Below are 27,750 nucleotides of genomic sequence, written 5' to 3' on the forward strand. Positions count from 1 at the left end.
TAGCCTTATTTACGTTATTCTTCGACATCAAATATTTTTTTTTGTTATCCTATGAGGTGCAGTTTTGGTACTCATCTTTAGTTATTATAGTGGGGTCTGATTGGGGTAAGTTTTTGTCACTTTGGCAAGCTCGTAATTTAATTTGTTTTGAAGGAAAAATATTTACAGTTGATCAATCGGTTAATGCCATTCTCTTGCAAGTTTGTGAGGTGAATTCTTGGAGTATGTGTTTTATATTAAACTCAGTTGATGAGCTTTGCATTCTCAGAGCGCTTGGAGTGCATCAGAAGGCATTCGAGGGCGCCTGTAATTCATGAGGTTCTTTGGCTTTCTCCTTGTGCTTTTCAAGATAAAGTTAACATTGATGGTGCAACTCGTGTTTCTCCGGGCGTGGTTGGTTTGGTGCTAGTTTTCACACACCTATTTTGACTTCTCACACATCCTTCTCAATTTTCGGTCGTTAGATCGAATGAATTGAAGAAGATTAATGACCTAAAATTAACAAGGATGTATGAGAGGTAAAATTAAAAATAAGTGTGTGAATAACACTATCCTTAGTGATATGAGTGTGTAAAATAAAACGAGGTGACTGAAACAGGAGTTGGAGTTAAAAAGAAAGCTTAGTAAAATGTAACAGGTGGCAGCTTACTTCTGTTGAAGGTTTGTTTAAGAAAGTGTTGGTAGGTTAATTGTATAGATGGTGCCTAGTTTTTGTGCTAAAATCTATCATTTTTCACCCATATAGTTTGACAAATTAAACTACGACCTCAAAAGAGTTGGACTGTTACATACGCATGAATGCTAAACATTTTAGGACGCGTTTACATAACCGTAATCAAAATAGATGAATTGGATTGAGAAGGAATTTGATTAAGGATGAATTGAATTGAGGAGGAATCAGAATCGGATTCCTGTTGAAGCTGTTTACTTAAATGTTCTGGAATCGAAGTAAAAATGAAACTAAATTCATATAAGTTGTTTACCAGTTCACCTGAATCGGAATGAAAATTAATATGATTACTAAAATACCCTAATCTAAATAATAGAAAAATTCATAACTTTTTAATACAATTCCACACACACACACATATATGTATATATAGTTTTATTAAAATATTAACAATTCCCGTCGGAAAATATTGGTGCATTTTTTTACATTGAAATAAATCTCCCAACAGCTTTCTAGAACCCACAGGTTCTCTACATCATCGTTGTTCCATATTATGCTCTGCTCTTCTTCTTCTTTTTCTTCTTCTTCTTCTTCTTCTTCTTCTTCTTCTTCTTCTTCTTCTTCTTCTTCTTCTTCTTCTTCTTCTTCTTCTTCTTCTTCTTCTTCTTCTTCTTCTTACATAAATGTTATGGAATCGGAGTAAAAATGAAACGAAATTCATATAAGTTGTTTACCAATTCACCTGAATCGGAATGAAAATTAATATGATTACTAAAATACCCTAGTCTAAATAATAGAAAATTTGTAACTTTTTAATACAATCCCCCCCCCACATATATATATATGTATATATAGTTTTATTAAAATATTAACAATTCCCGTTGGAAAATATTGGTGCATTTTTTTACACTGAAATAAGTCTCCCAACAGCTTTCTAGAACCCACGGGTTCTCTACATCATCGTTGTTCCATATTCTGCTCTACTCTTCTTCTTGTTTTTGTTGGGTACTGTGAACACTTTGGGGCTTGGCTTTCTGGAAACAGCACGAAACTTTGATCGTTTAGCTATTTGGGGAAGATAGAAATATGGTGTTTTGGTTTGCCCAAATGAAAAGTTTTGGTTTTTATGAAGGTAGAGGTGTTTTAGGAGTATACATGGGTATTTTGGGTACAAAATTTTGATTCCTGATGGAGTGTTCTACCTGAAACTCAAATACTACCTCTGTAACATCCCACATTGCCTAGGGGAGTGGATCATGTAAGCCTTATATGTATATTCTCATCTCTACCTAGCACGAGACCTTTTGGGAGTTCACTGGCTTCGGGTTGTGTAGGAACTTCGAAGTTAAGCGAGAAATGGGCCATACCATTCCCAGGATGGGTGACCCACTGGAAAGTTATGCTCGCGTGAGTTCCCATAAACAAAACTGTGAGGCGTGGTTGGGGCCCAAAGCGGACAATATCGTGCTACGGTGAAGTCGAGCCCGAGATGTGGTGGGGGCATGGGGGGGGATGTGACAACCTCTATAGGGGTGACCCACTGGAAAGTTATGCTCGCGTGAGTTCCCATAAACAAAACTGTGAGGCGTGGTTGGGGCCCAAAGCGGACAATATCGTGCTACGGTGAAGTCGAGCCCGAGATGTGGTGGGGGCATGGGGGGGGATGTGACAACCTCTATAGAAGTAATTCAATTCCGGGCAATTCTGGAATTGAATTCCTGATATTAGGTGGTCCTCACAAAAATTCCGATTCCCTAATTGCTAGTAAACGTCGGAATGGATTGGGAAATGTACAATTCCGTTTCTCTCGATTCCATTCCCGATTGGTAAACACGCCTTTAGTATATCACATACAACAATCATGGTGCAACTAGAAAAGCAACTTTTAACAGAACGATAAAATTAAGTTGATTTATAACAGTTTTATGAGAACGTGAGGACAACAATTATGCCTAGCATGGTGCATCCCTGCTAGCGGACAACTTATGGACATCTTCTCGCATAAATAATCGAGTCAACTAGAGAAATCTGTAATCGCAATTTTACTACTTAGAATTCTCAACCCACCAATTGAACGGATGGATCAAGTTTTAATTAGAATTGTTGATATTCAAGTATGTTAGTTGTAATTAGATTAATATTAGTTGAACTTAACCACCTATTAAACGGATGGATCGAGTTTTTACCTGAACATAAATTTTTACAGTTTACAACCGAACCCAAACCAACCCGACCAAACTGATTTCCGTTGAATTAGTCGGGTTCAATCCAATTTATGGTAATTCTGTAAAAATAAGGTTACAACTTAAAAGCGGGTAAAACCAACGTGGCAACATAGCAATGGTCGTTTGCCGCAGTGTTGTTGAGCCCAGCGCATATTCCTGGTTTCAAAACAAAGTTGAGCGCCGCCGTCAATATTTTTCTGCGCCGTAATATTAAAGCAAGTTAACTTTAACAAAAAAAAATTTCGGTATTATTTATTTTAACAAAAAATCAAAATTTTTACGCTAAAAAATCAATTCTGATGCTATTTACTTTACTTTTTATTTTGTTTTTATCGTAAAACACAATGTCTATTTTTTATTAATTTTTCTTATTTAATTTTCATCACCACTTGGTATTTGTCTAATCACTCGGTATTAGCTTTCTCAATCACAAACACCTCAGTCCTCAAAACCCTTTCAATATTGAGGGTTTTCGACGATCCATTTGTTCCCACTGAGGTGCTTCCCATTTTTTACACCGCATTTTACGATTGATTTTGATTTGATTTTTCATGACCTGGGTTGTGGGATTTGGATGAAAAGGTGAATTGGGTTGGTGGGTATTTGAAGAAAGAGCACAAGGGTTTGTAATTCTTGGTGTGGATTGGGTCCTCCAGGTGTTTGATAAAAAGCGCAAGAGGGTTTTTGGGTTTTTTGGAGTGGGAGAATGGGGCAGAAGAAGAAGAAGCGTGGAGGAGGGAGTGGGAAGAAGAAGAAGGCCTTGAAAGATCATGGGGCTTATGTTGGTGATGATGATAATGAACTTCTTTCTGAAGAGATCACTGCCTTGTAAGTGACTCTTCTTCTTCTTCTTCTTCTTCTTCTTCTTCTTCTTAAATCCTTTTATTCTTCGAATAATCGACTCAAAACTGCATGTGGGGGGACAAACACTGTGATCACCATGAACAACTTGGGATGACAAATTGAACAGTCAGACGCAACTGGATTGTATTTTATGGCAACTTTGGATATGCACCATTACTAGAATTAATCACAGCTTCAAATGGATTGATTGGAAATGTTTTCCAAATGATAATGGAAAGTTTGCAATTGTAATCTTTTAAGTGCCACCAATTCGAACAATTCCCTTAAGTTTTGGAGAGGCAATATTCCTCTCTTTTAAGTCACAGGTGTGAAGTCTGTAGCTCATGGGATAAAAAAGAATGGAATTCTTTTCAGTTTATTATTGTTGGCCAATAAACCTCTAAAAGTGGTTTCAGTGTCATCACTGAAAGGACATTGACTCTATTGCAAAAACTGAATTGTTATCTTTTTTCTTTTCATTTCCCTTTACCCCCGTTTTGCACCGTATGGTAGTTACTGCCGAACTTAGCATGTTTGGCATGGGGGATGCATTTTGTTCCATTGTTTGTTGTGTCTAAAGGATATCATCTACCCATTATCATGTTGTATTGTATTTGAGTATCAGGTCTTCCCATCTGCTTCATTCTCTTTTTGCTGATTTTACTTTTGAGTGTTCAAGGTCTGGTTATTTGAGGAACAAATCTGGAGGACAATACTTGGATGGTTGTAAATTAATGTCCTTACTTTGTATTATTATTATGTAAATCATGCACTATTATGTTTATAAAAAATGTTGATGCCTCTGTTTGAAAGATTCATGATAATCATCTGAGGCATTTACTTCTGTCTCATAATTTGTATTGCTATTCGTGTGGGATGTTTAGGTGTGCAATATTTCAAGACGACTGCAAAGTTATGTCTGGATCACATCCTCAAATCATTATTAAGATTAGGTATGTCTTATTTATTTTTAGATGAAACAGTTCATGAGTTAGACTCCTCTTGATTGAGATTTTGTTCTCTACTGCAACAGGCCTCATTCTAAGGATATGGGTTATGAGGATCTAGATGTTTCTGCACTTCTTTCAGTTAGGTTAGTGAATTTCTTTTCTATATTGCGTTTATTTTTGGTTTATAAATATTCCTTCCCATGCATCTTAATGTTCTCTTGTTTGATAGGTGCTTACCGGGGTATCCTAACAAGTGCCCAAAGTTGCAGATAACTCCAGAGAAAGGTTTATCAAAAACTGATACTGATAGACTGCTATCTCTTATTCATGATCAGGTATTATTAATTATTTTCCTAAAACCTTATTGATAGTTCTTCGAGTTCTTCTGTGATGGAGTGTATATGCGGTTACAAGCGCAACAGTTATTTGTCTTAATCCTAAAAATATTGTATGCCTTAAAGATTAGCGGCTATTGGCCCATTGGCCAAGTTGGTTTTGATATACTGACGGCTATGTATGAGGAAATGTTTTCAAAATTTTCCCTGAAACAAACAGAAACAGTGCTCTTCCACCCAATCTTCATTTTAAGAGATAATGTCACACAAGGATTTTACACTTGCATGGAAAATATCGTTGGTCAGTCTGACACATAATAAACTAGTGTGCAGCTAGTGCCTTTTTGTGTGGTTCTGTTCTATTCTTAATTTAATTGTTCTGTTTCAGGCAAATTCTAATGCTCGAGAAGGACGGGTAATGATTTTCAATTTGGTAGAGACTGCCCAGGAATTCCTATCTGAAATTGTGCCAGTGAGCCAATCACATGGACCTGTAAGACTTCTCTATCATCATATTTGTGCATTTGTTTGTTCATTCAAATGTGTATGCTGTTCTAATTAACCATGTTTGCTAACCGTCATCTTGGTGGTCTGGATTATTCTTGGATTTTGACATGCTGCCATTGGTACCAATGCTATACTGTGTTAATTATGGATAGGTTCCAAGTATAAACAAACAAAGAGACTATAAGGAATAATTGCACCGCATTCCAATCAAACACATCTCCGATGCCTGTTTAGAAACCTTTTTGTTGCACCCCTATCTCTAAGGGCAAGGTTTCGTATGATACATGGTCCACAAGAATAAGACAATTAATATTGACAACTATGAAGACTGCATCTTTTGATGTGTTAATTATGAATTTGAATCTTGTATTTTTAGGTGTAACCTTCTTTAACATGTAGATCTGAAAAGTTCACTCTCATTTCTTGATGAAATTTTGCGTATCATTACTTCTCTACTGGTTGTTTGATTGATGGATGCTTTGTATATTCATTTCTCATGGAAGGTAATATGTCCGACTACGGATAGCAGTGCTCAATTGTTTCAGAAGGACATTGCAATTTTAAGTAACAAGAAGGGGCCTTTTGTTTATGGTTTCATAGACCTGTTCATTGGTTCTGGAGAGTCTTGGAATTGGGGTTTTGGAGTGGATGAAACCAGTGGGATAAATCCATCGGTACCATCCCACACGGATATAAAGCAAAGCCCATTACAAAAGGCCCATCCTAAAGTTATGCGTGATATTCAGGAAAAGAAACTGGATAAGCATGCAGAGCAGACAAGTTTACAAGATGTAAAGCAAAGCCCATTACCTTCCCCTACGGTCCAGTTAGATACCCTTGGAGAAGATAGTGAAGATGGCAACAAGAGCATGTATTTTACAGATTCAAGTAGATTGTTGTTGGAGGAATCTGTAGAAAATGGTGGTAAAGCTGAGAAAGAGGTGAGTAATTTAATATCTTTTCTTTGGGCAGATTATAACATGATATTATTTGATGTTTGAATGCGCAAATGTGGATGAATTTCACACACACACATACATATATTCTTGTATTGCCTTTTTGTCTACATATATTGTTTTATTTATTTACTCTTGTTTTTAAAGTAATAGAGTGCGAAGAGAGATTTTGTATCTTGTTAGAAGGCACAACAAGGACATGTGAGTACAGATTATCATGTATTCTTTTGGCGTCTTTGGTTGGAGAGAAATAGGAGGGCTTGATGGGAATGAACTTTTTTATTTTTTATTTTTGGAGTAGAAAGATCACCTTTTTTTTAGCTTTATAAAAATTATCTCAAAAGAGAGATACTTTTCTTATCTTTCATTTTCGTCCACTTTTGATTGGCATACCAGTTGTGCACTGAGCTAGTGTTGAATTGGCATCTTGCACACCCAAATGATTCAACCCTGATGCTCTCTTGGTATGTAGAATCAATCATACCACAAGGCTGCAGACAAATTTTCTTGTGTGGATGAATGAATACAAAGAGAATTCTGAACAAGTTATGCCAGATCATTGAATAGAAGGCAGTGACCTTGACGAAATTTGTTATTTCTGGACATTGCTGTTTGATAATATTGTTTTGGGTTCATGGTCTGTTTTTGAATAGGAAGTTTTATTGGACACTCTATGATACCGCTACATACTTTTATGCTTTTACAGAATTTGGTCGTTAAGGATGATTCAACAGAAGATGAGTGGGAATCTGGAAGTGAGCAATCAGAGTCACTCTCATTTGCTTCCTTGGGTCATGATCAAGTGTCTCAAGATGTTACAAAGGATCTCATAATGGTAATTTTATGTTTTCTTGTCTTTTCTACACAGAATTTTGATCCTAAATTTCCTGTTGGGTATTGTTTCCTCTTATGTTAGGTTCATCTACTCCGTCTTGCCTGCTCTTCGAAAGGACCATTGGCTGATGCCTTGCCACAAATAACCACAGAATTGGAGAAGTTAGGAGTATGCAACTCTATTCATCCAGTTAACTTTGTTAACCCATACACTTACCAGATTCTGATCTCTGTTAATTTCATTTTCAGATTTTATCAGAATGGGCAAAGGAGTTAACTTCTAAACCACCTTCAGTTTTGAACAGAATATTTGATCATGCTTTCAGACAACATATGGTTCGTCATCCCCCTTTTTAATTTCTTTGCTGCTAAGATCTGGCTTCTAAAGCCAATTCACATTGTTACAAACCTTCTCTTATCTAGGTTGCATCCCAAATCTCTCAATTTTGGGAACCCGCGTCTGATTTCGATGGGCCAAGTACATCTCTCCCAAGCTCTCGGTATCTTAATGACTTTGAGGAGCTACAGTCCCTTGGTAAAGAAATTTTTTTTGTATGTTTTTTCATTTTGTTTTCCTAATAGCTCAATAGCCTCAGTTGTTCTTTAAGTGTGTCTCTAGGTACTAGGTGGGTAGTTTATTATGGGATTTTTGATTGGCTGAGCTAGTTATAGATTATAATTTGGTTAGTAAAATAAAAAAAAGTTATGGATCCCTGGGGGTGTCCATCCATAGTAGACAATAAAAATTACTCTTTGAGCTCTTGTATTTGTTTTGTTTTGTGCTACGAAAATTTATCTATTTTTATTTAAATGTATTTATTTTATCTTCTTATATGGTAATTTACAGATAATGCTATAATAGGTTTTTCATACCCAAGAAAAACCATGGAAATTCTTGTTATGTTGATGTATGCTATGTAAAAGCACTTGAACAACAGCTTGTCAAGCTGTCATTGTTATTCTTGCCCTTCATATCAGCCTTGAAAGGTGCAAAATTATTGATCAAAATAGATAGAAAAGTTGATAAGCAAGTAATATTGTAGCTTGTCTATTTCTTCACTGGTTTATTATGTGCAAAAAAGAGGTGGAATTTGGTGCTCACTTGTTTTATGCTGTCCATATAGTTTGTAAGGCAGGGGTAAATTGGGTTATTCCTCAATCACCTCGAAACATTCTTTTTCAGAAGTATTTGCCTTTTGATGGTGGAACAAACAGCAAGAATTTTGTGGATTTTTCTGTATTAGTTGCTTTTTAGGTAATTTGGATGGAGAGAAATGGAAGAATATTTGAAAACTATAGTGGGGATGTAGAAGTAATTTCTTGGGAAAAACTCAGGTTTTGGGCATCATTATGGGTTTCTTTTCCTCCAGCCTTAAGGGATATGTCATATATTGTAATTTTATTACATTAGAGGCCCTGCTGTAGGATAGTTTCGGGAGATGTATTACAATGTAAGAGGGTATTTTGGTTTTGTTTTGAGGATTGTATCTCTGGTTCACTATGTTTTGTATTTCCTTTTACTCTTATAAATAATCTTCCAACTGGCATTGCACTTTGTACTTTACGAAGTTTTTTATATTTATTCGTCGGAGGAATTTTGTTTTATTTGAAGTATAACCAGGAATATTCTTTTTCAAAATCTGGTACAGGTCATGGTGGCTTTGGCCATGTTGTATTGTGCAAAAATAAGCTAGATGGAAGGCAGTATGCAGTGAAGAAAATTCGCCTCAAGGATAAAAGCCTTCCTGTTAATGATCGAATATTGAGGTATATTAATGTTTCCCGCACAAATTTGAAATTTTGGAGTCGTTTAGCCTAGAAAAATTTCCTTTCACGAACCATGAAACTGATTAGTCATTTGTCAATGGGTCTTTGTATTGTTAATTTCAAGATAGTAACTTTATAAGGAAATATAAACGTAATTCTGCCAAAGAAGAAAATTAACTATGGAGTGAACTTAAGTTATGGGATGAGGGGGCCAGTAATCAATTACAATTTCTGTAGATTCTTAAACACTCTTATGGACTACAAAGGTTCTCATATGACTTTTGTATTGAATAATATATATTTTTTGTAAAACTCCACATAGTTAAGTGAGCAACCTTTGGAGAGTTTTATATGGTGTCTGATAGAGTTTGGCAGGTTTCTTTCATATATTCGTACAGATTTGTGAAGATATATTTTTGCTTATGCTTATGTAATTTGTGACAAATAAACTGTAAATTATATAGTTAGCTGTTCCAAAGATCTGCAACACGTAGGCCTGGTGGGTTCATTAAATTTTGGCCTGTCCCAACCGCTTAAAGCGATGAGTCTAAGCCCCGGCCTATTGCCTAGCTTTTGTACCCTAACCTTTCTATTGCTTTCCATATCTCTTTTTATTCATTTTCATCGTTATCTTTTTTTCCTTGCAATTTTTAACTGTATTTACTAGTATATTATTTTGTATATATATAATTCTTTTTGTTTCTAGCAAACTTGTCAAAATGTTATATCAAATATTCTTTGCCCATTCATATATTTCAATCACTATCATAGTAATAGCTATTAAAAATTCGTTGTCTTTTCAACACAATTGTGAATCTAACATCTTAAGTAGATATATGTTTAAAATGTATAGCTGAAATAATTTTTTTCCGTGTTCTAAAATTTTTTTGTGGCTCAACTTTGGCGAGATACTTAGGGAAGTAGCTACACTTTCTCGTTTGCAGCATCAACATGTTGTACGATACTATCAGGTAAAAACTTTCTTATTTCCTGCTTATGCATTTAATGGCATGCTTCTGCAAGTTCTGTAACAATTTCTTGTTTTTTAGTTTCTATGATTTTGTATATGCAATATTGTGTCAGCCTACGTTTGTTTTCAAAGCAGCTTGCATTGGGAACTGTTCTTTGATATTGAAAAGTTTAATTTTTAGGGAGGTTATTTTTTCTTACAATCTTTTGTCTTCACAATGGTTCTAATATGTAATATTTGCAAGCACTTCCAGGCGTGGTTTGAAACAGGGATTATTGGTGTTCATGGTGATACCATGTGGGGTTCAATGACTGCAGCCAGCACCACTTTCAGCTTCAAAGGTACAAACTCGGCAGATGCTCTTGGGAATGAGAATAAGCTTGAATCGACTTATCTGTACATTCAAATGGAATATTGCCCAAGGTAAACTTCTATTTTGATTTGTTTTGATTTGTTGTATCTTAAGATATATACTCAAAGATTGAATTTAAGATGCGTAGTGGTTGGTTAGTTTTTTTACCATTTTACATCTGTAAGTACTGCAATCTGGTTCATCATGGTATTGTTTTGAACCATTGCATCACCCTTTTGGTAGTCTAGTTTTTCTTATGCAATTTAGAAAGTAAGACATATCTTTTGTTGTCACTAAGACTTTTTTATTTTATTACTCCTCATAGTCCATTGTTAAATCCTTATTGACTGCTACCTGATATGAGTCCTAGTGAGGCTTATCTTTTGTTGCTTGAGAGTTTTTAATTATTGGGCTTCCTGATTGACTGCTCCCGATCATCCATCATTCCTCGTAGAATCCTTAGAGAAACCTGCAACTATGATAATATTACTAAGCTTGTAAATAACTAAATATTGAATCGGCATTGAGGTCAGATTTTAAGTATATCTAAATTTGAGACTGTCACAATGTATGATAGGTAAAAGGTAAAAAAAGATGGGAAATAAAAATTGAAAAGAAAAATGAGAATACAAAGGAGCTGAAGGAAACTGTCTATAGGCTCTGTACTGTTCCAGTTTTTTGTTGGTTTATTCTCTATTATTCCTTGCACCTTGCAGCAGGTCTAATTTAAAATTCTTTCATTCATTGAATTTAGTTCCATAAATCCTTAAAATATGCTTTTTTTGCCGAGTTTTTATCTTACATGTTTCTTACTCTTTTATTTTATTTCTATTTTATGGTTTGAAGGACTTTACGCCAAATTTTCGAGTCATATAGTCGTGTTGACAAAGAATTAGCATGGCATTTGTGTCGTCAAATTGTTGAAGGCTTGGCACATATACATGGACAAGGCATCATTCATCGGGACTTAACCCCAAGCAACATATTCTTTGATGCGCGTAATGATATTAAAATTGGTGATTTTGGTCTGGGTAAGTTTGGATTTTCTTATATAACATCATTACACTTCAGTAAGTCTTAGTTTGAGAACTATGTAGTCTGTAGAGCTTTTTATGTACTTGCATTCAGGTCTTTTTTTTAAAGTGTACTTGTTAGTTTCTCAAGAGTACGGTGTGTCATAGCAATTTCAAATAAGTGTATTGTGTTTTGACTATTATAACTGTGAGAACATGGTAGGAAAAAGGCATGAGATGTGGTTACTTTCATGACTATTCTGTCACAAGCTACTTTTTTGAATAAAATTCTGTTTCTTTTGGACATACCAATTTTGCTTCTGTAGAAGAGTTCAGTTCCTGGGTGATAATATAAAATTTACTTTCACACACAACTCATGAATTTTTATTTAAAGTTGTTTGCTAAATTCAGGATTTATACTTAATCCTCAATGTAATTTGTTTTGTTTCAGCCAAGTTTTTTAAGTTGGAGCAGTTGGACCAAGAACCAAGTTTTCCTCCAGATACAGCCGGAGTTTCTCTTGATGGTACTGGCCAAGTTGGTACATATTTTTACACTGCACCAGAAATTGAGCAAGGATGGCCAAAGATAGATGAAAAGGTAAATATTTTCGCACTTATTTTTACGTAGTTTTACACTTGATTGTACTGGCCAAGTTGGTACATATTTTCATTATTTTCACTTAGTTTTGTAATTTTTTATAGTAAGTTACACAATATGTCATGTGCCACTTTTAAAGGCATGTAATCTGTTTTTAATCAAATAATATCAGGTAAACATCATTGAGTCAACTTGGATTGCAGGCTGATATGTACAGCTTGGGAGTTGTATTCTTTGAGCTATGGCACCCATTTGGGACTGCAATGGAACGACACCATGTCCTATCTGACTTGAAACAGAAGGGCGAACTTCCTCCTGCTTGGGTTGCTGAATTTCCTGAACAGGCATCTCTGTTGCGGCGTTTAATGTCTCCAAGTCCATCAGATCGTCCTTCTGCCACTGAACTTCTAAAGCATGCATTTCCACCACGAATGGAGTCTGAGTTGTTAGACAGTAAGTAACAGTTATATCTCTGTATTTATCTTATTAAAGCTAATCTCATCAGATGAAAAACGCAGAGGTATGAGTGTTCAGTCTATTTCAAATCTCTGCAGACTGCTGCACTTCTTTATTCTAATTGCAAAATAATGTCTGTAATTGTTGGCACTAAGAGACCAAGCATTGATATATATTTGTAGAATATATTGACTTATGCAAGTCTCTACAACTTGACTGTAAAGGATAATACATGACAAAGCCAAGTAAAATAGAATGTGTTAGACATGGTTTCCAACACTCCCCTCAAGATGGACTGAAGATGTCCATGAAGTGCAGCTTAAACTACAGTAGCCTGAAGTACAGATGAACATCCGTACAACTTGATATCACAGAGCAAGTAGAATTATATGTCGGGATCAGTCAGATTGACCGAAAAGAAGATATGGTCCAAATGACGTTGGTTAAAACCAATTATATGATCACTATACAACTTTTGCTAAACCAAGTGGTTGGTGATTGTTCTTGGGCTGGTTAAACCCCACCAGCTCCTCACTCTGAAACCTAGTTGGAGGATCTTCGTGCTGGGTGATTTGTTAATTTTTTTTTCCCACAAATCAGTTAGTATTTCATATGTGTTTGAGTCCTGCTAAGACATCCCCCGAAGAACCTTTTGGAATCTCTCAATTCTGTGGGTGATTCTTGGTTATCTGACAGTTTTTCTTTATTTATTTTTCATTATTATTTTTATTGTCATTCATAATTTTTATAGGGAATACAATTTCTTTGTACCTGGTGCTGGTCCAACATGTTCTCTGGGGAGGATGGTGAAGATGTTTCTTTGTGATTCATAATACATACCCTTGTTTTCTCTTTCGAAGCAATATTTAGAATTTTTCAACTGATTCCATTAAGTTTTGAGTTGCTTGAGTAAATGCTTTTCTTCAATATGCTCAGATATTCTACGAACAATGCAAACCTCAGAGGACAGAAGTGTGTATGACAGAGTTCTGAATGCCATCTTTGATGAGGAGATGTTAAGCGTGAAAGATCAGCAACATCGTGATGGAAGTGTGGGATTAGGTGGAAGGGATACTTCTGCTGTGCAGTATGCAGATTTACAAACCGAGGCTCGTGATTACGTTGTTGACATCACAAGGGAGGTGTTCAGACAGCATTGTGCAAAACACCTTGAAGTAATACCTATGCATTTGCTAGATGATTGCCAACAGTTCAATAGGTTTCTTTCTTGAACTCTTCGTATTGTGTTTACTATAATGTTTTTATGACATAGAATTACTTTCTGTTTCTTTTTATGTGTTCATTCATACTGATTATTTGTTATATCCTACAAGGAACACTGTCAAACTTTTAACCCACGGAGGAGATATGCTTGAACTTTGTCATGAGCTGCGCTTGCCTTTTGTTAGTTGGGCGATCTCCAGCCAGGTATTAAACAAATCAAAACACATGTTTTGTTGCTCGTTTTTCTTATTGGTTTCATTCTTGTTGTACAAGATACAAACATTAATCCTTTTCAGTTCCTAAGTTAACTTCTTATTCCTTGGTTGAACATGCTGGTTCAGCAGTTTTGAAGCTCTGCTTGGGTCTTGTTATTTTCCTTTTTGAAGCTAAGCGTGGCTGCATCCTAAGTAGATATCATACATGTTGGCAAAATCATTACAAAAGTACCCGTATACAAAGGGAAACTAGTAGTTTCATAAGTAGTTGAAGGAGTAATGGGACTTGAGTTATGTATGCTGGAAATCTACTTATCTTATCAATTTCTACAAGGTTCAGAATCTCAGTGAGATTTCACAGATATTTTCGGTTTTATAAGGAGAGATAATGGCAGCAAAAAACAATTATATCATTGTTTTTCATTTTGCCAAGTTTAGAAAAATACTGGCGTTCTTTTAAGGGAAGGACTAGGATAATTCTGTAACATAGATGAAAATAGAAACAAAAAAAATATGCCTTTTAGCAGCAACAAGGGTGGGTGACAGACAAGGGCTCGCTTTTAATGATAAATTATATATACTGAATTCTGAACAGGAAAATCATAGGAATGTGGATGCAGACAATTTGGAGATGAGAATGCTAAAATGGGTGGTTTGAAAGGGTCGCACGATGGATTTAGGAGAGTCTACTTGTGAATTACTGATTGTTCATTTAATAGGTAAGAATCAATTGAAAGTTGAAACCTAAGTTACTGTTTGCAAGAAGATCAAAGTTAGATGAAAGTCTACAGTAGAGCACTGGAAACAGGGAGTGGCCGAGGTTCATTGAACCCTGAGCTAAGTTTTTAATGCTGACAGTATGATAAGTTGAAAAAAAATAACGTGTATTTGTTATACAAGCTTCGGACATTAGGCAGTGTAATGTGTCCATCCAATAACTGATGCCTAGTTTCAATCATGCATTCCACCATTGCAAAATTCTGAGGACATAACTCAGTTAACAATGGATTTGTTTGGAACATGAATTATTGTTTTATGTTTAACCGAGATAGATTTATTTATAAGATGAAATTATTGCTTTATAAGTTTATATACATGCTTCTTTTGTCTCTAAAATTTTATGATAAAGTCAGGGCGCATAACTTGGCCATTCTACTTGTAGAAATCTTCATTCAAACGTTACGAAATATCCTCTGTGTACAGAAGACCTGTTGGACATTCACCCCCAAGTCGCTACCTGCAGGTATCTCTCTCTCATTATATTTTATCTGTATAGAATGTTTTTAAAATGTTTATGCTCTATAGTTAACTGTACTATGATTTGCTGCCTAAGTTGATGTTTGTGGCTTAATAATACAACCTTATGTCAACACAGGGTGACTTTGATATTATTGGAGGCGCATCAGCATTAACAGAGGCAGAAGTCATCAAGGTGATACATTATCTGATTTATTTATTTATCCCTGATTTATTTAGTTATCATTATTGGAGGTGCATCAGCATTCAACAAATATCACGTTATTTCTGGACAATAATTTGTTTTTTGTTGGTAATTGACTAGCATGCGCTGGCCAATGAGTTGTGCTGTAGGCTTTATAGCATATGCTTCATAAGTGTGTCTCATCTTGCAGGTGACAAGGGACATTATAGCTAGTTTTTTTCATTCAGTTTTTTGTGATATTCATCTAAACCATGGGGACTTACTGGAGGCAATTTGGGCTTGGGTAGGAGTCAAGGCAGAGCATAGGCAGAAAGTAGCAGAGGTACACAGTTGATGTATTCCGGATATTTCCATAAACAATCTGTGTATTTCATTGATGGTATGATGACTCATAGATGCTTCCCTTTCTGAATGCAGCTTCTGTCTATGATGGGCTCTTTACGTCCTCAATCTTCTGAGCGGAAATCCAAATGGGTGGTAATCAGGCGTCAGCTTTTGCAGGTTTGATAAAAATTATTAAGTATTTGCACTTTCTAGTTTTCCAACAATTATGAGTGTTCATCATAAAGAAAACAATTGTAATTGGAGTTACCTAGCAGCCGAGCAGATATTCTTGTCCTTATGATTTACTAAATTACTATCTAGTTTGGCATATAGAAACCAAATGAAAGTTTTTATCTGGTGTGGTTAATTCCTTTTATTTTTATTTTCTGTGTTGTTTTTTCCCTTAATAATGAAGTGAACAATGTCAGGACTGTGAAATGTTTTTCCGACAAACCAAAATAGATTGTCAAGTTATAGGATCTTCGATTATATAGATTTTTATCTATCTATTTTGTTTGACAAGAAACATATTTTCCGTAATAAAAGGAAACATTAAAAAAACATGGGAGAAGTTGTCCACTGCACAAGCAGTCTACACAACTACAACAGTTACAGAGTACAGAATCGTAACATTACAGGAATTGAAATCTAAAATACAAAAAGAGTTTGGAGGATCGTCTAGTTTGGTAGCTATGTTGTCGTACAGTTAAACTAGCACAAAAAGAGTTTTGTTAACTCAATTGTGAAATAATGATGTGAAAATCATTATATTTTGAATATATTGTCGGTCAGAAAGATTATCTATTTCTTAATAATTATTTTCTTTGACAGGAACTTAATTTACCGCAAGCTGTTGTAAATAGGTTGCAAACTGTTGGTTTACGGTTTTGTGGACCTGCAGATCAGGCACTTGCTAGACTGAGGGGAGCCTTGCCAACTGGTATTTTTTTTCATGACTGATGTAAATACATGTACATCAAATGAGAGATGATAATCAATATCAGAAATTTAATGCAGATAAACAAACACGGAAGGCACTTGATGAGCTGTCGGATCTCTACAGCCACTTGAGAGTTTGGAGGATCGAACGAAATGTTTACGTAGATGCACTTATGCCACCAACTGAGAGTTATCATAGAGATTTGTTCTTCCAGGTATCTTAGCTTTAGATATACGCTAATTTTTAGCTTTAGATATACGCTAATTTTCCTTTTTCCTCTTCCAAATAACACAGCTATACTTTAGTATTTCCTATCGGAGGAAAGTTCATAGAACTTATTCAATGCATCTGAGGCAGTAGAGTGAAGAACACATTAAACAAATGACATTTGAACTTTTCAAACATAATTAAAAATGTTTTACGACCAAATGGCTGATTTCAAAATAAGCATAATACTTGGGTACTGAATAGTCAGTACCCAAATATACTGATTTTGTGCCAATATAAAAATGCCATGTGTTTCTTGTTTTTTGAAGTCCAAGGAAAATTAAATAACATGTTCATTATTCTTTAAGGAACTGTTATTGGCACTCCAAAATCTAATTGTGCACTCCTTAATAAGCGTATTTTCTTTCTAGATATATAAAGTTTAGAGTGCACAAGTAGATATTTGGAGTGCCAATAACAATCAATTCCCATTCTTTAAATAAATGACCACGTGTTAAATATCATTGGCCATCACAAAGTTAGTATATTGGGTGCTAACCAGTCAGTGCCCAAGAATTGTCCACAAAATAATAAATCAGTATGGGGTTTATCATAGAAATTTACATAAAACATATGAGTGACCACAGAACATTAAGCAAAGAATTTTCACTCCCCAAATACGTCATTTCATTTCAAACAGCAGTTCAATAATAAATATAAATAATTCAAATACTACACCTTACAAGACCAACACATTAGTCTCCTGATGTATGTACTCAATTGCGCATGTCTCTTTTGTGTTTGCTAGTTTGTTAGTGTGATGTTTATTTTTTAGAAGAAACAAATTTCATTCCAAAAAATGAAAATGTACAAAAAGTAAACAAGAAGTCCACCAATGGACTGGATAAAACCGTTTGAGTGATTTTGTTCACTAGAATCTGTTTGCAATATGTGTCCCATCAATATTCTACTATGCAATTAAAAATAAAATATATATTCTCATACAATATTTGATAAGAAAAGAAATTTTTTATTTATAAAGATTAAATTAAAATTTCTCTCCCAGGTATATTTAGTGAAGGACAACAATCCTGGATCACTTGCCGAAGGTGCACTGCTTGCTGTTGGCGGGCGCTATGACTATTTACTTCGTCAAATGTGGGGTCTTGAACATGTAAGTTACACGCATTTACTTTCGTCTAGTTACCTTTTGTTGTTTACAGGACCAGAGAGTGCTGGAAACCACAAGAGTTCTGAGTATATAATATATATAGATGTGGGTGAACAATTGATAATGTGCTTGAGCTCTTTTTCATTTGCATATGCCAGTGCCCTTGTTACTGCCTAAGTTGCTGAATAGAAAATTTGGAACTGAATTTAGTATGCCACCTCTGACTTGACCATCACAAGGCAAATTATACTTGACTACTTTGTTATAAAACCCATCATGCTACTGAAGTACTTTTACTACTTTTGAGGTTTATGTAAATTTTCAAAGAAATTGCATGATACCAAGAAATCAGAGGTTTAAACGTGGTAAATCTTCAATACCATTCATTGAGACAAGCAATGTGTTGGAAGAGTTTTGTGCTTCATAGAACAGTTTTGTTCTTAGTGGCTGTCAAAATTTGGAGTGTTGGTGGTATATGCAATTGGTGGTAGGTATCAGATTTTGGTAGGATATGTGGTTGGGAATCACATCTTGCAATCACGTTTTTTATTTTTCCTGTGAAAACAGTTGTTGCCAGGTTTGCTCCCATGCCTTTTGAATTGGGGAGTTGGTTTTGGAGTTGGTGATGGCTGTATTGTGGGTTATCTGAAAGGAGAGACATATGAGGTACAAGAGCTGTGGAGAGGGCGAGGTTTTCATCGGTCCTTAGGGTTTCAGTTACACGAGAATTTGAGGATTTTACTATCTCTTTATGGGCTAAATTGGAAGGCAGCTATAGGATAATGTGGCTGTAGTAGGTTCATTGTTTATCTCTGTGAATCAGACGTACTCTTTTATTGGTGCCTCCTTGTTTACTAATCGTAGTGTGTCTTTCATCTTCTCTTAATTCAAATTTTGTCATTTCTAAGGAAAAAGAAAACATATTGAAAGGCATTGGATAAGTTTTACCAACCATATGATTTATATTTATGCTATACTTACATCTTGTGTTCTTTCTTTTTTTACATTGACAATGGTTTTTGTTTTGTTTTTGTTAGAAATCAAATCCTCCGGGTGCTGTTGGGACCAGCCTTGCATTAGAGACAATAATTCAGCTTTCTTCTATAGATTTTAAACCAATCAGGTATATTTTTACTAGCTTATTTTAGTCTGTCTTGTTACGTTGCTACTTGCCGCTAAAAGTCCTCATCATTATCTTTAATTTAGATAAATTTCTGTATGATTTGATTTTATTCTTGCAGAAATGAAGTTAGCAACATTGTTCTTGTTTGTTCAAAAGGAGGAGGTGGTCTATTGAAAGAGCGCATGGAACTAGTCGCCGAGCTATGGGAGGAAAACATTAAGGTTTTGAGATGGAATTTTCAAAGATTTTATGCTACAAATGGTTGCTTAACTGATTCTGTGCTGACTAGCGAATCCTTTGTCTATTAGGCTGAGTTTGTCCCAACACCTGATCCAAGTCTTACAGAGCAGTATGAATATGCAAATGAACATGACATAAAGTGCCTTGTCATCATAACAGACACAGGTGTTTCACAGAAAGGCTCTGTTAAGGTAATATATGTGCTAATGTAGGAATAATAGCTTAGCACAATTGATATGTCAAAATGTGTGTTTATGTTGATACCATAATACACTCGCTGGCAAGAGAACATTACTAGTGTGTGTGTGTGTATATATATATATATATATTAGTAAGTGAATGGTTTTCTCCGTGAAAAGTAGGTAAAACCAAAGTTGGGAAGTTGAGAAATGACATTGCATCTGCAGTAAGACGCTATAAATTTGGCATCAATTGATTAAGTTCTTTTCTGCGTTTACCATGAAGAATTTACGTTTAGTTGGAAGTGGTCCTAGAGGAAGACCTAGGAAAACTTTGGAAGAGACTCTAAGAAAAGACTTAGAGTACTTGGATCTAACGAAGGACATGACACATGATCGAGCACAATGGCGTTCTAAGATTCATATAGCCGATCCCACTCAGTGACTTGGATTTTTCAAGTCTCCAACCGAGAAGTTTTCCTCACTCGGAAAATTAAGGGAACACTACCCCAACCTACATGCTCCACTCAGAAAGCTTCAACATACAAGCTTCAACAAAAGAAAATTCAAAGAACTTAGCGAAGAAGGCTTTGGTGTATCTAACACAATACGTTGAAATGAAGGAAAGCTTATTTATTGATATCCCCGATAAGCTACAAATATGTACATATACATGAGTCAAAATAAACACACAAGAGGGAGCCTTCACAAAGGTTGCTTAGGAGAAGTCTCAGCAGTCGGTAGAGCCCCAGAAAGAGAAGGCACCGGAGGGGGATCATTTGGAGCCTCAGTACTGGACAGAACCCTAGAAGGAGGAGGCATCAGAGGTTGATCATTTGGAGCTTCATTACGCGGTACAGCCCCAGAAGACGAAGGCAATAAATGCCTTTGGAACAAACCCACAAATCTCTGATGATCAAGTAAAACCTGACCATCAGTTTCCTTCATCTGGTCAAGCTTCCTCTTCATGTTTGTAGCATAGTCATGTGCGAGCCGGTGCAACTGTTTATTCTCATGCTTGAGCCCTCTAATCTCCTGTTTGAGACTCATCACTTCAGCCGCCAATGATTCAACTTGGCGGGTTCGAGCAAATAGGCGTTGGGCCATATTAGACACAGAACCTGCACACTGAACACTGAGAGCCAGCGAATCCTTAACAGCTAACTCATCAGACCGTTTGGAAAGTAGTCTGTTATCTTTGGGAGTGAGAAGGTTCCTGGCCACCACCGCAGCGGTCATATCATTCTTCATCACGGAATCCCCAACGGTAAGAGGACCAGTAGGGGAGACGAAGGATGGGCGCCATATGTTGTCTGGAGAAGGCGGGGCTGCCTCTTCAACAAGGTTCAAGTCAAAACGACGGTCGGAGGGGCCAGACATTTTCAAAGGTGTTGAAGAGAGAAGAGGTCGGACAAATCAAGATCTTAGAAGTGCAAGAATGAAGCTTCTACTGGTGGAGATTCAAGTGTGCTTTGGAACTTAATGCCAGCCCCTATAAAAATCTGCACTCGACGGAGCTTCAGAAATCGAAGAGGCGCCTGCTCAGAAATCGAAGAGGCGTTTGCTTTCTCAAAAGCTGGGCTGCTTAGAGATCACGAGGGTTGATCTCAGAAATCGAAGAGGCGTTTGCTTTCTCAAAAGTTGGGCTGCTCAAAGACCTCGAAGGCTGATCTCAGAAATCGAAGAGGCGCTCGCTTTCTCAAAAGCTGGGCTCCCCAAAGACCACGAGGGCCGATCTCAGAAATCGAAGAGGCACCTACTTTTCCAGCCTTGTCAGCACCTGTCACACGCACACTCAGCTTTGCGAAAATTATGGGCATTCTGTCGAAGACTTCTGGGGAAGTAGAAAACACATGAATCTTACTGTTCAATCACCCACTTCCCACACGCAACAATAGCTCATGGGTACCACAGATAACTTTGCCAAAGTTCTCTGCCAAAGTTCTCTGCCAAAGTTGAGCACGTGAAGCTTGCAGCTCCTACTACATCGCTCTGACCAAGAAGGGTAAAAGAATAGCAAAGAAACAGCACTAACAAAGTTTAGACCCATAAATTTTGAAGGTCTAGCTACCATATTATTACCCATAAGGGTAAAGGAACAATACCACTGCTGGATAATTGGAAAGTCCTTGTGTGTCAACGTCTGTGCTTCGTGGCAAGGTAGACTAGCAAACATGCCCAACCTTTACTCACATTCGAGAAAACACTCCCAATAAGATTGCTTGCTCCAAAATCGAAGAGGCACCGTCCTCCGAATCTCGAGAGCCAGACTCTCAACATGACTACTTTCTTAAAAATCGAAGAGAGGGTAAAGGAACAGTACCATTGCTGGATAATTGGAAAGTCCCTGTGTGTCAACCTCTGTGCTTCATGGCAAGGTAGACTAGCAAACATGCCCAACCTTTACTCACATTCGAGAAAACACTCCCAACAAGATTGCTTGCTCCAAAATCGAAGAGGCACCGCCCTCCGAATCTCGAGAGCCAGACTCCCAACATGATTACTTTCTCAAAAATCGAAGAGACACTGCTCCCCGAATCTTCGAGAGCCAGACCCCCAGCATGATTGCTTTCTCAAAAATCGATGAGGCATCGTTCTCCGAATCAATCGAAGAGGCGCTCGCTTTCTCAAAAGCTGGGCTGCTCAGAGACCACGAGGGTCGATCTCAGAAATCGAAGAGGCACCTACTTTTCTAGCCTTGTCAGCACCTGTCACACGCACACTCAGCTTTGCAGAAATTATGGGCATTCTGTCGAAGACTTCTGGTGAAGTAGAAAGCACATGAATCTTACTGTTCAATCACCCACTTCCCACACGCAACAATAGCTCATGGGTACCACAGATAACTTTGCCAAAGTTCTCTGCCAAAGTTGAGCACGTGAAGCTTGCAGCTCCCACTACATCGCTCTGACCAAGAAAGGTAAAAGAATAGCAAAGAAACAACACTAACAAAGTTTAGACACATAAATTTTGAAGTTCTAGCTACCATATTATTACCCACAAGGGTAAAGGAACAATACCACTGCTGGATAATTGGAAAGTCCTTGTTTGTCAACCTCTGTGCTTCGTGGCAAGGTAGACTAGCAAACATGCCCAACCTTTACTCACATTCGAGAAAACACTCCCAACAAGATTGCTTGCTCCAAAATCGAAGAGACACCGTCCTTCGAACCTCGAGAGCCAGACTCCCAACATGACTACTTTCTCAAAATCGAAGAGAGGGTAAAGGAACAGTACCATTGCTGGATAATTGGAAAGTCCCTGTGTGTCAACCTTTGTGCTTCGTGGCAAGGTAGACTAACAAACATGCCCAACCTTTACTCACATTCGAGACAACACTCCCAACAAGATTGCTTGCTCCAAAATCGAAGAGGCACCGCCCTCCGAATCTCGAGAGCCAGACTCCCAACATGATTACTTTCTCAAAAATCGAAGAGACACTGCTCTCCGAATCTCGAGAGCCAGACCCCCAGCATGATTGCTTTCTCAAAAATCGAAGAGGCATCGTTCTCCGAATCTCGAGAGCCAGATACCACAGACCACTTTTTCAAAGTGCTCTGACAGAGTTAAAACATGTGAAACTGGCAGCTCCCACTACCGTGCTATGACCAAGCAGGGTAAAGGAATAGCATTACTACTTGTTAGGGAGACTCCTATATATGTCGACCTCCATCCCCAACAGACATGCAGACCTGCAAAAATGCTCAACCCTTCATCATATCTGAGAGGGCACTCCCAACGAAGCCTTTCGAAATATTCAGCTTTCTTTCCCCCCGATAATACCTCTGCAAACAAGCTATACTAGAGCAAGAATATCTCATATCATCAGGGTTAAAAGCAAGAGTATCCCATATCATGCTTTTTCCCTGTCTTTTCCTTTGGCCTTGTTTTTACCTGCAAGACAAGGAGAAAGAGAGCAATCAGTCAGCACTTGGAATCAAGCTTCCAGCCAGGAACTGACTGCCTGGAACCCCTTACCTGATTACTTACCTGGCATTGCTCTCGAGTACTCATCTTCAACATCTTATGTTTCCAGGGAAGATTCCGCATCTGCTTGAGGAACAGATAGGGCAAGTGCGAAGGATACAAGGAAGCATGTGGAGACAAGCGTAACAGCACACGTGCCGATACATCCATTACTCTGTCAAAAGCAAAAGTATCCCATATCAGCAGGGTGGAACGTACTCTAGATTTGATGGACTTGTTTTGACCCTCAAATTCTTCAGTCGGCCTTATACTCTGGAGGAAACCAGAAAACCCTCCAGCTCAGTTCAAGAATAAGCCTGTGGAAAGTTACTTCTTCAAAAGCAAAAGTATCTCATATCATCTCTTCTCATTTTTCTTCTCTTTATCCTTCATGCTGCTGCAAGATGGGGAGAAGGTGAACAATCAGTCGGAGCTCTGATTGCTTACCTTGTCTGTCACCTCTTTCAGCAGACCCCCTAGCTCGGCGACTTGGGGGACTCTTACTACATGGTTTGTATCGCGCTTGACCAAGCCTGAAACTACAAGTAAGCTTCAAGTGAAATTGATACATTACCTTGTGCATCTCCACCAGTTAAAGATACCACCCCTGGATGGAGGAAGAGTACTTCCAGAGAAGATGTCACATCTACCTATGAGACAGATAAGGCAAGTCAAGACGACACCACACTCCGATACTTAGAAGTTTCGTGATTACGAGATCATTCTCCCACAATATTTCCTAATGTCATTTGTACTAAATCATTCACTTGTACTCACTAAAGGAGAGCTTGAACCTATGTACTTGTGTAAACCCTTCACAATTAATGAGAACTCTTCTATTCCGTGGACGTAGCCAATCTGGGTGAACCACGTACATCTTGTGTTTGCTTTCCTATCTCTATCCATTTATATACTTATCCACACTAATGACCGGAGCAATCTAGCGAAGATCACAAAAAGCGACCGTTTTCGCTACCTAGGATCTATCTTGCAAGAGAACGGAGAATTAGATGGAGATCTCAACCATAGAATACGAGATGGATGGATGAAGTGTAAGAATGCATCCGGCGTGTTGTGTGACCGTCGTAGGCCACTGAAGCTCAAGGGAAAATTTTATAGGATGGCAATAAGGCCAGCGATGTTGTATGACACAGAATGTTGGGCGGTGAAGCATCAACACGTACACAAAATGGGTGTAGCGGAGATGAGGATGCTTCGTGGGATGTGTGGGCACACGAGAAAGGATAAGATTGGGAATGAGGATATCCGAGGTAAAGTAGGAGTAGCCGAAATTGTAGGAAAGATGAGAGAAAATCGGCTCCGGTGATTTGGACATGTGCAAAGAAGGCCGAATGACGCTCCGGTTCGAAGATGTGACTACGGGACAGAGGTTCAGGGCCGAAAGGGTAGAGGAAGACCTAGGAAAACTTTGGAAGAGACTCTAAGAAAAGACTTAGAGTACTTGGATCTAACGGAGGACATGACACAAAACCGAGCGCAATGGCGTTCTAGGATTCATATAGCCGACCCCACTTAGTGGGAAAAGGCTTTGTTGTTGTTGTTGTTGTTGTTGTTGTTATATCTAAAGTTCAACGTTCTTTCTTTATGATCAACTATTGCAGTGTTATTTTACCCTGTACGTATGAGTGTTATCCATTTTGATTGGATTTCGATGATGGTCATTCTCAGAAGGCTCATAACCTATAAAAATTTCTGATTGCTTCGTTTCTAGATGACTAAGTATATACCACTGGTCCACCGTACAGATTTATTATATTTCAAGAAACATAAATGAATTGGATGAAAAATAAAAGAATTTGATAATAAATCTGGGGGTGGTTTTGAGAGAAAATCTTCGCCCCAGATTACAGCCTACAAGACTTAATGTCGATTAAACCTTCGATTCTTGAAAAGCATGGATTCATCTCCTGAATTAATTTTGGAACTTTGTTTAACTGTATCTCCAGGTCCGTCATCTTGAACTCAAAAAAGAAAAGGAAGTTGACAGAGAAGATCTTGTCAGGTTTCTGCTGGATGCAATGGCGATACAATTTAGAAATCCTTCCATTTGGACTTAGGCGTGTCATCAAAAGCACAACTTTTTCTGGTATGTGAATCAAGGTGCCGAAGTACCTGCATAATTTCTGCATATAAGATTGCTTGTGAAAATAGTCCCAACAATAGCAGCTTTGTTAGGAGCCCTCATATGGTGTGTACACTGATTATCCAGCCCATGTCCTGTTTCCACATTTTGTTCAGCTTTCCTTCAAACCTGTTGAATTCGGGGGTGGTTATGCGGTTGAGTTTAGTTTTCTTTTCTTGTGGGAAGATTGTTTAGGGTTCGTCACTTTGTATCTGAATTCGCAAATTTGTACATATTTACGAGCCAACTTGTCTAATGAGACAGAAAATAGCAATAGCAATGCTTTGTCATGTGAAACAGTATGTCATATTTCTTTTAATGAAGAAAATTTTTGGAAATTCTTAAAGCTAACGGAAGACTTGGCCCAAAACCAAGGACAGTAACATTCTGAGATTTATACAGCTGATCCCACTAACCACTTAGTGGGATAAGATTTTGTTGTTGTAAGAGAAATTTTGGGAATCAAAACTTCCCATCGTCTCTAATTGTCCTCATTTGGTTGACAACGACAGCCATAGGCGCATCCGCTTTCCGGGCGACATTGCAGAGCAAGAAATTCCTTTCTGCATTACTGAAACCAAACATTCCTCAAATCTTGTTGCATGGAGTGGAGCACGGTCACAATATCATGACATGGTCAGGCAACACTGTAGCTGCAAATTTATGAATGCTTAGACCATCGTTGAACGTGTCGTCTGTAGGTCTTTTTTCCAATGAAAAGCTCTAGCAACAATATCTCCTACTTGTATGTTGGAGCGAGATTTCCTACGAGAAGAAATACCTCCACAGATTTGTTGACCGCAATTCTCATGTTCGCCGAATCCTTCTTTGAAGTATCCCAAAATAATCTTCCTCCACAACTTGCCCGGGCGGGTACCTATGAAAGATACTTCGACGCTCAAGTCAGTCGATTGGTTTATATTCTTTGGATTTTCTTAGGTTCTCCTCACATACCTTGTTCTTTGGCTCCTCTCCCTATTTATAGGATTGCATGCTTGAGGATCAAGCACCACGACCAGACCTCCTTTCGCACTTCCTTAGTGGTCATGTCATATGACTGCATGCTTTAGGAACAAGTGCCATTACCTGTCGCCCTTTCCCACTTCTCCTCTGTAGTGGGGTAGTTATCTAGGCACGTTCCCTTGCGTCCGTATATTTCTAGTGGGCTTTTTACCGTGCACAACACTTTCTCCTTGGATGATTGGTATTGGTCCATGAGTTGAAACCGGATTTTATCCTCCCATAGTGGCCCCTTTTTCCCCTTTTTACGCATGTGAATTAGAGGAAAACTGAGTTTTTCGATCTCTTGGGGCCTTGAAACTACTCTTTAAGCCAAGCTAAACTTGAAGCACTTTTTACTAAGGCCAAATTTGTGGAAGTTGCTTTTTCTAAGAGTAAATGTAAATTTATCGAAGCCTTCGTTTTGTTTGCTTGACATTCAGATGCTCAACTAGCTTTTTCGCCTTGTCATATCTTCGCATAATTTACGAGCGTCAATAGACATCTCCTCAAAATTTACGAATAAGGGCTGACATCTTCCCACTATGATTTTCGAACGAGGATATACGAACGAGGACTGACACATTGCGAAAGTGGACTGACATGATTTACGAACGAGGATTTATGAACGAGGACTGACATCTTATGAACGTTGATTGACAAAATTTGACTAAGTAGGTTGTCTGACAGGCTATACAAATATGTACTTATTATATAAACCACTATCCCATCTTGTTGAACTGACGAACGCAGTAGCTGCAGCACAGAAGCCTAAAAGCGTCCCCCTCGCCGAACATGCCTAGTCTGCACACCCATATGCTTTTATACAGATACACACACGTATATATACATATATATATATTGACACTGACACCGACACTAACTTGCTTTTCTATATATATATATATACATGCATTCCGAACCTGACTTGCTTTTCTATATATATATATATATATATATATATTTATATGCATTCCGACCCTGACTTATTATATAAATATGCACACACACACACATATACATATGCACACTTTTGCAGACATCACATCCTTGCTAGACTTGCACATCGGGCTATCTATCTAACCACACACACACACAC

General features: G+C 37.6%; 1 protein-coding gene across 1 annotated transcript; it reads left to right on the plus strand.

Annotated features, from left to right (window-relative positions):
* The first annotated feature begins 3,282 nt into the window (after positions 1-3,282).
* LOC103408203 (eIF-2-alpha kinase GCN2) lies at positions 3,283-25,990 on the plus strand. The gene is made up of 29 exons (XM_029100900.2): positions 3,283-3,723; positions 4,623-4,691; positions 4,772-4,831; positions 4,918-5,023; positions 5,412-5,516; positions 6,034-6,471; positions 7,193-7,321; positions 7,403-7,489; positions 7,570-7,656; positions 7,744-7,855; positions 8,970-9,087; positions 10,004-10,058; positions 10,311-10,480; positions 11,256-11,440; positions 11,875-12,023; positions 12,227-12,476; positions 13,416-13,698; positions 13,814-13,907; positions 15,081-15,161; positions 15,294-15,350; positions 15,550-15,681; positions 15,777-15,860; positions 16,515-16,623; positions 16,701-16,837; positions 17,897-18,004; positions 19,039-19,124; positions 19,243-19,345; positions 19,433-19,555; positions 25,477-25,990. Exons 1-29 carry the CDS (start codon positions 3,602-3,604, stop codon positions 25,585-25,587), a joined length of 3,750 nt encoding a protein of 1,249 aa, XP_028956733.1. The 5' UTR covers positions 3,283-3,601; the 3' UTR covers positions 25,588-25,990.
* The last annotated feature ends 1,760 nt before the right edge of the window (positions 25,991-27,750 follow it).

Source organism: Malus domestica, chromosome 04 (assembly GCF_042453785.1).
Source record: "Malus domestica chromosome 04, GDT2T_hap1".
Classification (NCBI taxonomy): Eukaryota; Viridiplantae; Streptophyta; class Magnoliopsida; order Rosales; family Rosaceae; genus Malus; species Malus domestica.

Bases quoted from the DNA above. Each gene is read 5' to 3' on its own strand.
- LOC103408203 (XM_029100900.2), top strand. From the start codon at position 3,602: ATGGGGCAGAAGAAGAAGAAGCGTGGAGGAGGGAGTGGGAAGAAGAAG. The intron at 7,657-7,743 runs GTTCGTCATCCC...TCTCTTATCTAG, and splicing joins ATGCTTTCAGACAACATATG to GTTGCATCCCAAATCTCTCA. The intron at 15,682-15,776 runs GTACACAGTTGA...TTCTGAATGCAG, and splicing joins ATAGGCAGAAAGTAGCAGAG to CTTCTGTCTATGATGGGCTC.